Source organism: Paramormyrops kingsleyae, chromosome 4 (genome assembly GCF_048594095.1).
Source record: "Paramormyrops kingsleyae isolate MSU_618 chromosome 4, PKINGS_0.4, whole genome shotgun sequence".
NCBI classification, from domain to species: domain Eukaryota; kingdom Metazoa; phylum Chordata; class Actinopteri; order Osteoglossiformes; family Mormyridae; genus Paramormyrops; species Paramormyrops kingsleyae.
In genome coordinates, this window is record NC_132800.1 from 36,236,038 (window position 1) to 36,250,053 (window position 14,016).

General features: G+C 43.2%; 1 protein-coding gene across 1 annotated transcript; it reads right to left on the bottom strand.

The window, feature by feature from the left end:
* Positions 1–193: 193 nt before the first annotated feature.
* Positions 194–13,678, bottom strand: LOC111845941 (vasoactive intestinal polypeptide receptor 1-like). The gene is made up of 13 exons (XM_023815701.2): positions 13,461–13,678; positions 9,580–9,688; positions 8,922–9,029; positions 7,819–7,919; positions 6,882–6,979; positions 6,635–6,767; positions 5,082–5,235; positions 4,844–4,904; positions 4,316–4,385; positions 4,111–4,202; positions 1,668–1,797; positions 1,341–1,382; positions 194–979 (listed from the first exon to the last, which is right to left on the bottom strand). The coding sequence occupies exons 1-13, from the start codon at positions 13,542–13,544 to the stop codon at positions 821–823; spliced, it is 1,341 nt and encodes a 446-aa protein (XP_023671469.2). The 5' UTR covers positions 13,545–13,678; the 3' UTR covers positions 194–820.
* Between the last annotated feature and the right edge of the window lie 338 nt (positions 13,679–14,016).

The window sequence follows — 14,016 nt, forward strand, 5'->3', positions numbered from 1 at the left end:
TTTTTTTTCCAGCTATTCACAGCATAAAGGGCAGCTAATATTACCTTAATTTACATATTTACTCATTTACATTAGAAAAGGACTTGAAAGCTTAGAATTAAAGCTTGGGAGTAATTTTACAGTATAAGGGGTCTCCTGATATAATTTAAGGGACAATATATAATATATTACAAGCTCTGAAAATAATATCTCTGTTTGCATTAGTTTACCTGCAATTATCAGAAACTCTGGTCTCGCATTGCAAAACTGAATGTTTACAGGCAGAAAATATACAATCAGCTGTCTTTATCCCCTACTTGGTTTTAAACTGAACCTATTCTTAGCTGGTTGACTTGGCTCTTTGTGTACATATTTTAAAACACACTCATTGAAATTCACACACAGAAATCCTTTACACTAAGGTTTAAAGCCGGTCCTCAGAGACTCTCAGACAGTCCACATTTTTGCTCCCTCCCAGCTCCCAGCGAATTAAGAACACTGAGTACCTGGTACAGGGTATATGGAGCAGGGAGGGAGCAAAAATGTGTACTGTCTGAGAGTCCCCGAGGAGTGGCTTAAGACGCACTGCTTTAAACGCAATATAACAACACAATGTTTCCGGAAGTTTTCTCTAGAAAATAATCCTTCCAACAACCCAGGTTGTTTGTTCAGTTTACACTCAGAAATGGACTCTCGCACACACAGAGGTGACACACTGGCGAATGTCTGCAGTTTTCTGGCCAAAGCGCGAGTCACAGACTCGGTGCGGTGCGAGACACAAACGGTGGACCTCAGGAACGTCCTTCTGGGAATCCTCACCCCAACAGAAGCCGCCCTGCTGTTAGATGCCGCAGATGGGCTCACTGCCCACAGGCTTGTCCAGCACCGTCACCTGGGAGATGAGGCTGCTGTCGGGGAACGGCGGCTTCCGGCGCTCCGCGGGACTCGGCCGGCCCGACATCTGCCACTTAGAAAGCCTCCTCCTCATCTCTGCCTGTACCTGAGGCGAGGGCAGGTCAAGGACTGAGGTGTCACCCATGTACGCCGACCCCACCCCAAAAGAAAACCATTCCACAAAATTATCCTCCTTCACCACATTCTACCCAGCAGGGGGCGCTGTGGTTGAGGTCCTTTTATTATTTAGAAAATGATTCTGCTGGTTGAGGACTGAAGTGCCACCCATGTACACCAACTCCACCCCAAAAGAAAGCCATTCCTCGTAACTCTCCTCCTTCACCACATCCTCCCCAACAGGGGATGTTATGCTTACATTGCTTTGTGTTATAAATCCAGTGTTTAACCTCTCCCCAGCATGAAAATTCACATTTCATCAGTGACAATAAAAAATTATTGATACTTACTTCCCCATTCAGGAAGCAGTACAGCAAAGCGACCACAAATCCCTGGAACACAGGCAAACATCGGGTTAGGTCAGGCTTACGCATGCCTGCTGCATTATGGGAAAACGCCCGTCTCATATGCCAAATTGTGCACGAATCAGGGCTCAGCCAGTTAGGAATTGTGATCAGAAGGGCGCCGGTTCAAATCCCAGGGTCGGCCGAGTGCTTTCAATATCGGGACCTTGAGCAAAGCCTTTAACCCCCAATTGCTCCAGGGACCGACTGTCCCTACTTTCTCTGTCTTACGTTGATTTGGATTAAAGTGTCAGAGGCTGGTGGTCGTCCTACCTGGAAGGATCCGAGGCCCAGCTCGATGTAAAGCCTGGCCGATTCTCCCATGGTTTCCGGCAGAAAGGCAAACACCATGTAATGCGTCCCGAACAAGGGGATGAGGAACAGGGTGGACTTGGCCAGCCTCCTGAAAAAGTCACAAAGCACTGAGTGAAAACCAGGCCCAGGTCAGGCACCATAGAGGACCACCTATAACCCGAGGAGATCCTGAGTGTTTATCGATACTATGAACGCAAAGAACATACTTGTGGTCCTAGTAAGAGCGGTTTTGCTAACTTGTCTCCCAGAAACAAACTCGGATGTAATGAATCATGGAATTTTTCTTGTTTTGCATGGTTGCAACGATGCATGCTTGATATCTGGGGCAGGGCAAGAACGATATCCGGGTACTATTACCATCCTCCGTACTTCTGTACTCGAGTATTGCAACAGTGCATCAACGATGGAAGAAGACATCAAATGGGTATGTGAAAACACAAGAACGGCCAAGAATGTACATTGATAAACACCTCTTGATTACAGGTAGGATTTTTCTAAATGGATTTCCAAGCATGTGGTCTATCAGCAGGAGAAAGAGTTCACTGAATCACATCTTGATACTGGTCAAGGCAAAGGTGATACCAGCTAATTCAAGTTCAACATCAAAGGCTGCTGACATAAACAGGTAGATCATCTGCTTTAAATCCAAAGTCAATGTTGGTCTTTCCACAAATTCAAACATAGAGAAAACTGGGCCATTGTTTTTCCAGACTCCTGCCTCCTCTTCTAGTTCAGACTCCAGACTCCTCATTTGACCCAATAATTTCTTAATCTAAGATCCTATCAAACCCTGGGCTGCAGAGCCCATATTTAATCACTAATTGATACTCATTGTGGCTTCAGTGATTCTTAATTGCTCCAGTTGGGAAAAATGCTAAATAACTTAGCATATAAGTTATTATTCATTCAGGCAAAGGCATTAAGATTCAGTGTGAGACTCGGGTGGCTAAAATCGCTCATTCCTAGTGCTGCCTTTCAGAAACATGTTGCTTTATTTTAGCAGAGAACATGGTCAGTCCTGCTTTAAATCCCTGACATAACATGTCTTTGAACCTGACAGACGATTGAACAGAAACTCCTCCTGTGAAAGATCAGGCAAGAGCATCGACACTCAGCACTGGGCAGCTAAATAAAGACAGAGCTGCATTTTATTTCTTATTTATTTCACATTTATATTTAGGTTTTCTATCTTTTGAGCTTCCATGACTATAATAGGAAATGCAGTAATTTAAATACATCAGACATTCATAATATATTTTTAGTTCATCAAGTATAAATGGGCACATCCTAAATAAGACTTATGTGGCAGGTCATTTGGCACTAATTTTAACCCTAATGCACCCTTGGGGTGATTCTGATGCCTGTACTGATGGATGTTTTCCATTCCTCTGAGATGCCTATCGTCACTGTCTGACGAAAATCAAGTATGTCCACTTTTCTGATGATTGTGACATTTTACTAAAGATGGAATATGGGCATTCTCCTCTGTCTACTGAAACCGGTATACATCTAATTGACCAATGAAATTTTTATGAATTCATCTGTTCAGCTAGTACACTGGTACCTTGAAACACAAACTTAATTTATTCCAGAAGGTCGGTCGAGGTCCAAGTCGAATTTCCCCATAAGAAATAATATAAATGAATTTAATCCATTCCAGACCCCTGAATGATTTAAACCTATCTACCTACATAACTAAAGATAAAATCCATTAACAAACAATATAAAACTAACACACACATGAAAAAGCACTCAGACAAAAGCAATAACCATGAAATAAATGACAATCGATGAGCACTTCACCTGTATTTAGGTGAGCTGATGGCATACTGGAAGTGGCAGGTGGGCAGGAGGAATGTAGGGTTATTGTTTGGAAGGGGAGAGGCGTCTCGATCCGTACGAGATGCAACTAGATTTTTCTCAATGAATCCTTTCAAGGTCCAAATTAGTAGAGTTGAACACATCTTGACCAATACAAGTTTTAGCAGGAAAAGTCGAGTTCCAAAATTTTGGTACAGGTACAGGTCGAAAAAAATTCTACAGATCTGTTCAACGCTCTAGTTAGTAAGAGTTAAGAGGCGTTTGAGTTTTACTGTGTTTATGTTTATACTAGTTAACATTTGTATTAATGATGGTAGTTTGTATGGATTAATTTATGTCACTATTTTTAACAACACTGATAGCTACATAGCTAGCTAACTAATATCATTGTTTTATATGCTCCTGAAATAATAGAATTTTGATATTAAGTGTTTCTCATTGGACAATGGTGATGAAGTGTTCCCTATCCGAATGACCCAAATTCCTGCCATTCTTACGCAGCTGCATCAGCAGCATCACAGTGCATCCGAGGATGTACGTGAAAGACTGAGGTTCAGCTCCGAGGGACAGGCGGACTCACATGAAATGGCCAACATCGTTCCCGCCTGCTGCCGGGGATCTCAGCTTCTGCACCAGGATGCGGATCACGTTGATGAAGATGATGAAGTTGACCTTCAAAATGAATCATTCCTCAGAATCAAGTCATGAGGTCAGTGGGACATGAGCCCTTGACATATAAACACACATGAATAAGTAAGCAGTAACTCAAGCGTGCGTGTTCTTACAAACAGCGATGTCGTTATCGGCGCCTTGATGATCCACCAGATGGCGACGTTTTCCGTATCGTCCCAGCACCTACAAACACGGCCACTACTTAACGCAGAATGTAGCCCGAAATACCACGGAAGTACAGGCAGCTCTTGACTGACGTAAAGCCAAAGAGAAACAGATTTTTACGAAGAACACCCAAAATACAGACTTCAGAGAACGAAAAGGCAACATACGCTTGGATGTAAATTTACACTCACTTCATATGTGCTATTCAGTTTGTACTACTATTAAATTAGCAACTTCTGCGTTTTTTGCTAACAGGTGCCTTGAATGGTGTGGGAAAGTAAATAAGATGTAAAATTTAACTTCTGTAAGGGTTTATAGAACAGATTACTCGCATCAGGTGAGAAGCACCTATACCTCGTTTCGTATACAATGCGCTTTACCACAAAAACATCCAGTTCAGCTGAATGCGTGTATGAATGTTACATACTGATCACATGTACATCGTGTTTACACTTTGTTCACAAAAGGAGTCTCACCCTCTGTCGTCATAGAGATATCTGGTCAGCACCCAAACTGTTAGAACTGCTGATGGTACGCCTGAAAAATACCCAGCATTCCTTACAGAAATCTGAAAGATGACATCATCTTTACTTTTAACTGGAATATTTTTAAATATGTTTACAGCCTCAGTTCTTTATCATAGCATACTCAGTAGCCTTTACAAGACCATTGCAGCAGACCACAAGAGCACAGATTAAATTGAGCCTCACTGACCCCATCCAATCACGACGTACCACCAGAAGTACTTCCTGTGTGAGACGAAGGTCAGGGCCAGCAGGGTCTGCAGGTACATGCCCTCCACCAGCAGCCAGAAGTAGTTTGCCAGTATGCTGAACTGGAAGAAGGCCACAGCGCACTTACATGACGACTAAGGGAGCAAAGCACAATGGTACGGTCCAGGTTAGCGGTGTATAGTACTTGGTAAATAAAGTTTAATAGTTTAAACTGCAATTTGAGATGACTGGAATTTAAAAAGTAAAGATTCAGCAAACAATGACTCATAATCCTCAGGGCTCTCAGATTGGCTGCTCTGCTCCCTAGGAATCCAGCATACCATAGAATCAAAATGATACAGTGTGCTGTTCAAAGTATATAGGGAATATAGGTGAACAGGTCACCATCTTAATGAGAAGATTTTTAGTGAGTCTGCATTGCTGCATGGTCTGTGAGCCCCCAAGTGAATCTCTGACATTCTGAGAATACCAGTCATTCTGGAATAAAACATTTGTGTGTCAATGAACCCTGACAGCGATGCTGCAGTCATTTGCTACACCACTTGGGGACAGATGCTTTTAGTCATCGAGTAATATGAATATCACATCGGCAAGGGCGTCCTGATGATACTGCACTTGCTAACTCAGCTCTCCCGTAGCTGTGTCACGATCCATCCCTGTCCTGCAACCTTGGTATGTCTATTCCCTGTATGGCCAGTAGGTGTCACTGGCCATCCCGTATCCTTTGTTCCTAGTGTCCTCCTGTTCCCCTGGTCACCATATGGCATAATGTGCCAAGCAGTTGCCTGTCGCCCAGACTCCCCTTTCTGTCGCGGGTTTGTGTTTTTTTTCCCCTTATTTTCAGTTCTTGTTTTATTCCTGTTGTGTATTGGTGTATTTCGTCATGGTTCCTTGTTTTGTACCTTTGTTTTATTCATACTTCTGCCCCTGTTTTGTAAGTCTTGTTATCCTGGTTTCTCCTAGAGTTTTGAACCGTTAAGTATTTCTTATAAGTCTCACCTGTGTCTTGTTCCCAACCTGAGTGTTTGGTGAATTGTTTTGCTCTCCACCTGCTGCTCCTGTAGTCCTTGTTATCTCTGTATTTAATTACCAGCCCTGATTCTGTTCCTTAGTTGGTCATTGTGTGCTTGTAGCTGTTGTTGCCCCATGTTTGCTGCTGTTCTGCTATAATTATTCCTGTGTTGCTCCCTGTCTTCATTTTTGTTGTTCACCTGTCATGCTCCTTTTGGTTTCAGGTGTGCTTTTTGAGTTTAATAAAGTTCCGTTCTACAGCTGTGCATATCTGCTGTCAAGGAACTTCACAAATTATAGCAACACTTCACACCCTGAGACACGAACACGCCAACACTGAGAATGACACTTTTATGAAATACTTTATAGGTTAATGGTAAATTCTATTTTTACACCTTCTGTGGTAACGTCTGATGTCCCATCCAAACTATATGACAACAGTTTTGGATAAACATGACTGTTAGGATGCTGAATTTGGGCGACATTTAAAAGATATTAAAGCTTAGATCCAAGCCGACGTACCGTAGACATGAAACAGTGATCCAGGTTCTCGTCCGCGAACAGGACGGCATCTTTGATGAAGACGGAGCTCGCTCGCAGGATGAACGAGGCAAACAGGTTGATGTGGATGTAGTTCCTGGTGCAGTGGAACTTCCTAGGGGTGAACGACAGAGGCCATCTCACAACTTAAAGCAATTCAGGCTAATCGGGAAGGAGGCCATCAGGTCAATGTCAGTAATTTATATCCAGCCAGTGCATGTCAGCTTACCGGAAGGCAATGAACATGAAGACCGCCGTTATTAGAGAGACCAGCGACGTGGCATATCCGGCTGTGTACACATGTCTGAATGTCGAGAGGTAAGCAACCTAAAACCAGCATAACACATTTTACACACTGATTTGATATATAAGCATCCTTTCACAATATACACTAGACACATACCAGTCCTAATATACATTCACATTCCTACAGCTCAATATGCCACTATGGACTCACTCAAACTGTAAAGTAATACAGCATAAATGATACAGAACTATCACGTATGTGGACGGTAGTAGAACGTGCAGAACCATGGAGAGTGGACAGCCTAACTATTACCACATAAGCAGCAGAGCCAGGGACAGCAACCTGCTTTGTGCCATAAATACTGTTGCAGGTTCTGGGACACTGGAGAGCTGCATAATTCATGCAGCACAGTTTCAGAACCATGGACAGCAACAGAACTCTGTGCTATGCCAGTATCAGTACCATGCCATCTATTTCAGGAACCTATATATAATAAAGTACTATCTAATCTAATCTAATCTAATCATATTGTGTGTGTTTCAGGACCATAGCCAGCAGCATACCTTGTAATATGTGCATTTCTACATTATGGGCATCAATTGAGCTCATACTCTGAGGATGCAGTAACCAGGACAGTGGTATAAAATATATGCTGCATCTTTAGAGATTTAGAAAATTCTCTACTTTAGACAGAAGTTATATCTATTATACTAGATGATACGATGTAAGTTTCATTGATGTGGATAACAACCTCATTTACTGTGCGCAAATTCCGAAGGAAATTCCAAGAATTGCCTTCATACTCTTGGACCAGGTACTATACCCCGACTAATTAGCATGGAATGGATTCTGGAAGCTGTTCAGAAGGTATCTGCTGAGGGTACCTAAGGGCCCCAGTGTAACCTGGCTATGGACAGACCTCAGACTCTGGCTCCAAGCCCTTGCTGAAGTCACAGGCTTCTTCGTAGGAAGGCTGCAGGTCTGTCCAGCCATCTGCAGTACAGTTCCTGGAGATGTAACCTGAGGAACACAGGGGACTGATAACTTTTGACGACATTATGAAAGTACCATTCATTCAGCCAGAGGTGAAGAAGATACAATTAGTTCTGGGCATCCAGCAGAAAATTGGGCCTATATTAGTACCTCCAGTCAAAAATGATGTCTGTGTCATTCACAGACTGGTGATGATATATGTCCTGCTAGTAGGAGGGACATTGTATTTAATGGCCTTATGGACTAGAGCATAAATGGTTAATAACTTCCCAGGCATCTCTTGATTGGTTCAGAGGAAAGCCACTAAAAGAAGAAGGGTCTTAAAGGTTGTAAATTTCTACTGGATTTAGTGGGCTTCTTTCTTCAGATGGGACCCAAGCTGCACAGGCTCGCTGTACACCTGTCTCCCTAGCCCGACGCTAGGTGTGGTGTTCCATACCCACTGCACACATCTACCCTGTCAAAGCACGCCTCGTCCCTCCAAATTCAGGAGCCGGGCTGAGATTTTAGGGCAGAGGAATCCAGCTCACTCCGCTTCTCATCTCGCTGTCAGCTGCTGGCTGTGACACTACAATCAAATGTTAAATTTACCACCCGACTGTTTATAGAGAAGGTTATATAACTCGGGCCAGCAGCGCTGTCTTAGGAATCCCCACGAGCCTGCTGGTTTGGCATGACTTTCACTGATAATCACGCATTACTGCATTAAAAATATGACCAAAAATCATAAATATTAGCAAAACAGCTGTTAACTGTTCTGTTTGCCTTTGCTGACAGCTAGCTATCCATCTGTTCCTATATCTTCTTGTCTGAAGGTGTGGTGTAGATCCCTTCATAATGTTACTGAAACTGTGAGTAGCCTTGAACACCAGCTGCAGCTAAACACCATTTCATAATTATTTTGAATTTTCATAATTAAAAATAGCTGTCAGATCGCAGCCTGAGGTTAGACTGAGCTATCAGCCAGTTACTGCTGGCCAAGCTGCAGGGCCACCGTGCAGAATCCCACACTGTCACCCGGCTCCCCACCTCGGCTACTGGAGAAGTGCTGGAAGATCTCGGAGCAGGACACGTTGACCACCTGTCCCGCATCCGCCCGGTGCCAGCAGCGAATCTCATCCCACTCCGTCCGACATCCTGAGTGGGGACAGGAGCTATGATGACTTGGAAGGCTAAACTGCATATGCAACCAGGTTAGCAGCTCTCTGAGTCACTATGATGTTACTATGGGGCTTGCGATTACAGAATATAGGATTTTTGTTACAATTATTAGAGTCAAAACAAGTTAAATGCATGGTGACGATAAATACGTGTAATTTCTGTCATCGTTGACCAGGGCTGCTATGAATCAGGCTCCATTAAAGCTATTTCAAATTCTATTCCTCTTGTATGGAGTATTGTCGAGGGAAATGTGTAGAAATGAGCTGTCGTGAGAATGTAGACCTCTTTTGGATTCAAATACAGCACCATATTTACTGCCATCCTGTCAACTGTGTTTATTAATAATACATTGAGAAAAACCAGGTCACCCAAGAATGTGGAAATATGTCTACATTTGTGTATACATTCGTTTTTATTGAGCAGTGATCTGATCAGTCACAGATGATAGAGGTTCTGATTTTTCATCCAAGGTAGGGTGGAGCAGGGTGGGGTGGGGTAGGGAGGGTGGCACGGCCTGTACATGTACCCGTCCTTGTGGTCCGGTTTCGGGCCTCCCTCCTCCTCATCTGCATGCATAGCTCCTGGGCTTTCATGTGCTGGGAGATGATAGCACAGTCCGGGTGGATGGCCTGACCCTACAAACCACACCAAAGGTGGCCCGTTATACACAGAGGCCTGAGCTGTCCGCTCGTTCACCACACTGTAGATGCTTGAGACACATGTGGCCTCTTCACAAGGAAATGCCAACACATTTGATGTAGATAAACACTAATAACCTCTCAACGGGATCATCGGCAAGCTGCTCGGATATATAGGGCTAGGGTTGGTATTGTAGTAAGGGCTAGGTTTAGAGTTAGGGTTAGGGTTAGCAATAGAATTAGGGCTAGGCTACGATTAGCCTAAAAATTACAGTTATATGGTTGACATTGGAGTTAGAGCTAAGAATATGGTTACCATTAGGGTTAAGGTTAGCCTTAGAATTAGGGTAGATATCATTAGAGCTAAGGATATGGATAGCAATAGCATTTTGGTTAGCCTTAGGATTAGGGTTATGGTTGACATTAGCATTAAAGCCAAGGGCATAACTTTGGCTGGAACATTGGGGGGGTTGAGGTCTCCACCCATTACGGGGGAAACATGATTACTGGGGGGGTCGTATTAGCTGGTTTTGATTTATTGGGGGGGGTACAACCCCCCATCCCCCCTGTAATTTACACCCATGGTTAAAGCTAAGGTTATGGTTAGTATTACCATTAGGGCTAGGAGTAGAATTAGGGTTAGCCTTATGCTTAAGCTGTTTTATACATTGCTTTTTGGGGTTGATGCCCTGGTAAACGGGGCTTGGAACCCCTCCCATTTCATCAACACAAATACCACAGTAATACTGTTCAAAGCCAAAAGACATCACGGTTCCTCCTGGGAAATACTCTGTAAGGCTTTTAGTTACCATGTCAGTAGCCACTCTGGTCAGCATCTTCACAATGCTACACGATGCTACACATAACCAGCTATGATTAACCACACAAGGCAAGAAACCTATTCCAAGACCAGCTTCCTTCAGCTGAGGGGTGTTTTGTTCTGAAGGTTGTGCTGGAAAGAGATCTGGCAGAATATAAATAATGTGACCTTGATCTGGGAAGACATTTTTAGGACTGTCCCAATTTACAGCATTTTCCTCTAATAATCAGAAGACAGCAGGTGGCTTTGCAGTGATAATAATTTGCAGGAACAAGGGAGCAGAACAGCCACTAAGCAAAAACTAAGTGTTAAGGGAGCAGTTTGTTAACAAGGACTCTAGAGAAGATACAAGAATTCACCTCTGCAGCTGAACAAAATGATGACTGTATACAAGACTGTGTCATTGAACCTATTTTAAACAGCTGGGGAGAACAGGGACAATATTACCTGCGGTGTCATCCATAATAACCGTCATCCCTGGTAAAAATGACCATACAGGAAAAATGTCTTTGCCTTGTCAATAAAATCTTAACCTATCAGTATTTTACCTTTCACAAGCACACTTGAATGTCTAGGAACTCTTCAGTGGTGATGCCGTTTCATTAGGGCATAAATACGATTTAGTTATCCTTTAGTTATCCTTAAACATGGATAAGAACCAAGCATGCACCAATGAAAAGAGCCAAAGTGTTGTTGATTTGCACAAATTAGGCCATATCTATAAAAAGAAAAACATAGCTGCATGCTTGAAAATCCCCATTCTCATTATTAGTGTGCTGATTAATATTTTTCTACGACATGTAGCTGTGATGATTGTGCCTGGAAGAGGGATCTAGTCTGTTCCGCCTTCACACACCAAGTGTCACGGCAGGGCATGATGCAGGAAAAGATGAGACGGATGTAGCGACTCCAACAAGCACAAACACTTTATTAAATTAAAAAAGAAACAAAGCAGCACGAGGGATCAATACAAAATGGGTAAGTGACAAAACTAAGGCAGGGGGCAACATGGGAACAATATGCCACTATGCTTTAGGTTGCTGTAAAGTGCTATATAAATAAACGTTGATTGATTGATTGATTGATAATAAACCAGCAGCACCAATAGCTACAACACACAGTAACAGCCATAATGACTGACTGAGAAAACAGGGCAAAGACAGGCACATATATAAACGGATAATGAGAGTTAACAAAGGACAGGTGTGGGTTGTTACAGACGAGAGACTAGGGGCAAGGAGGAGCAGATGAGGTCAATCAACAGATACAGAAAGGTTCAAACTCTAAGGGAAACTAAAATAAGGAAAACTGAACATAATATAACCAGGGAGCACAACAAGGAACAACACAGAAATACACCAAATAACAACTAAGATAAGTAACACAAGAAATAAGCAGCCGATTATAATACAGTTGAGTCTGGCCAGACCTGAAGCCATGACAATAAAGGAGAGTGTGAATGACAGCTGTATGCTCAGCCCATTAAGCCACACAGTAGTCTGGGGATAAGGAGAACACACTAGGTGGCATAGACACTAGGATGACCAGCGACATCTGCTGGTCACCAGGGGTACTGACATAATAAAGGGGCAGATGTCACCTTCAATCCGGTAGGCTTGTCAGAAGAAAGCCTCTGCTGACATCATACCAAAATCTGCTCAATGTTACTGTAATTTTGATTGGAATTTGGCACACACGTACACCCCAGCCCAGGTAAGGACAGCGGAAACGCCTCAGGGCAGTTAATAAGCCAAACAAAACATGATGCACCACCCTTTGGACCCAGTCCCAGCTTTCTGGCTCATCTCCTGCCGTGCTGTGGTCTGGAGCTCTGACTTTTCAGGCCACCTGGAAATCATGTACATTCGTTTGTTCATGTGATGAAGTTATAAGCAAGCCATGACTCATGTGACGTGAGGTATACCACGGGACCTCCAGGGGTATCCTTGGTGTAAAAGGGCGACTCTGTTGAGTATTAACATATAATCTGATGCATTGTGGATCAGTACTTTAGATTACAAAGGTATAGGAAAACACACAGTGGTAGAAATCGTGCCTTTCTACATAAATCGATAATTTGATCACCCCCTTGATGTTAAAAGCAAAAACTGTCCCAGCAGCTCAGGAATGAATGTAAAGTAACCCTATCTATATATTCAAACACAATAAACAAATTTGTCAAGCACGGCTTAGGGGACATAATAGCTTGACTTCGTGTCGTGACCGTGTTATATTCGGCAATGACCGATCTTGGCACTTTTCCACCTATGCAATTTAATTTTCCTTGGTTCCACGCCTGCAGAACTTAAGTAGAATTGTTTCTTAACGCCAATAACTTTCATAATGCCTCGATTGCGCCTGGTTGCAGAGCCAAGGAGGGACTACGTCACAGCGGCGTGTCGGTGCGCCTCCGCCGCGGCGGTGCGCCTCCGCCGCGGCGGTGCTTCTGCTCCTCATCCCTCCAGGACGCTCCAGGGGTCTTATGGTAATTCAACTCTCCAACAAACACAGTTTCAGTAAAGATTCTACGCAAATTATACGCAACGCTATGTTGCATACGCAACAACTAACTTGCAAATAAGTCAGTTTGCCTGAAAAACTGCAAAACAAAAGAACACGATTCTCCGTTGATAAGTAACAACCGTATTAGGCAGCAGTACTTTTTTAAGTGTGGGAAGAGTCATGTTTACATTCCACTAATATGTAGAGTGATTTTTCTCACAATATATTTATTAAGTGCGCTTTTTAATACATTCCATTTTCCAGAAGCAATCTGTAGCAGGATGACATGCGACGGCCAGGGAGAATCTTAGAATACTATTATACGGTAGCTTAATTATTCATTATTTAAATGTAACAAAAAATCTAAATGCATTTACGCGTCTCTGAAACCACACTTCATCCGGACAAATACATCCCGATAAATATGACTGAACAGTTGATACTTACCAGTCCCCAGAAAGTTAAATGCAGCCATAGATGGAAAATACTAATTTTCATTCCCGAATTCGATGAAATCCTGGCGCGCCCCATACTCCTCCTTTATGATAAATGCCGGTCATAGGAAATTATCCGTCAGTCTCTGCAGACAATTATGTTATGAAAGTGAAAAATATGCAAGTAATACATAAAAAAATACATGCCGTTTTAGCTGCGCGCAAACTAACATGCCGCTGGGCATCCAAACTTGGCAGTGACAGGCTGGGTGCACAGGAGACAGAAAGAAGGAATAGCGCGCTCCCGATGCAACTCGTCCCCAGCTCTTCGACGGGGCCGCGCATGGAGGGGGGGAGTCCAACTACGGTTTGTCTTGCCACGTAAAACACAAACAAAACTCGGAAATTATTTAATTTTTTGACTAATAAATTCACACGTGGGTCTTGCCGGCTAATGCAGTTAATGACGCGTCCTAAATGTGATGCTACATGTTAATGCGATGATCATCAACCGGGGAAGGGGGCAGATTTTTGAAGCGAGGTTTGGGGTTTGAGGGAGAACGACTAAG

Bases quoted from the DNA above. Each gene is read 5' to 3' on its own strand.
- LOC111845941 (XM_023815701.2), bottom strand. From the start codon at position 13,544: ATGGGGCGCGCCAGGATTTCATCGAATTCGGGAATGAAAATTAGTATT. The intron at 6,980-7,818 runs GTCTGTCCATAG...TGCTGGTTTTAG, and splicing joins GCTTGGAGCCAGAGTCTGAG to GTTGCTTACCTCTCGACATT. The intron at 5,236-6,634 runs GTACGTCGGCTT...TTGCTCCCTTAG, and splicing joins ATCACTGTTTCATGTCTACG to TCGTCATGTAAGTGCGCTGT.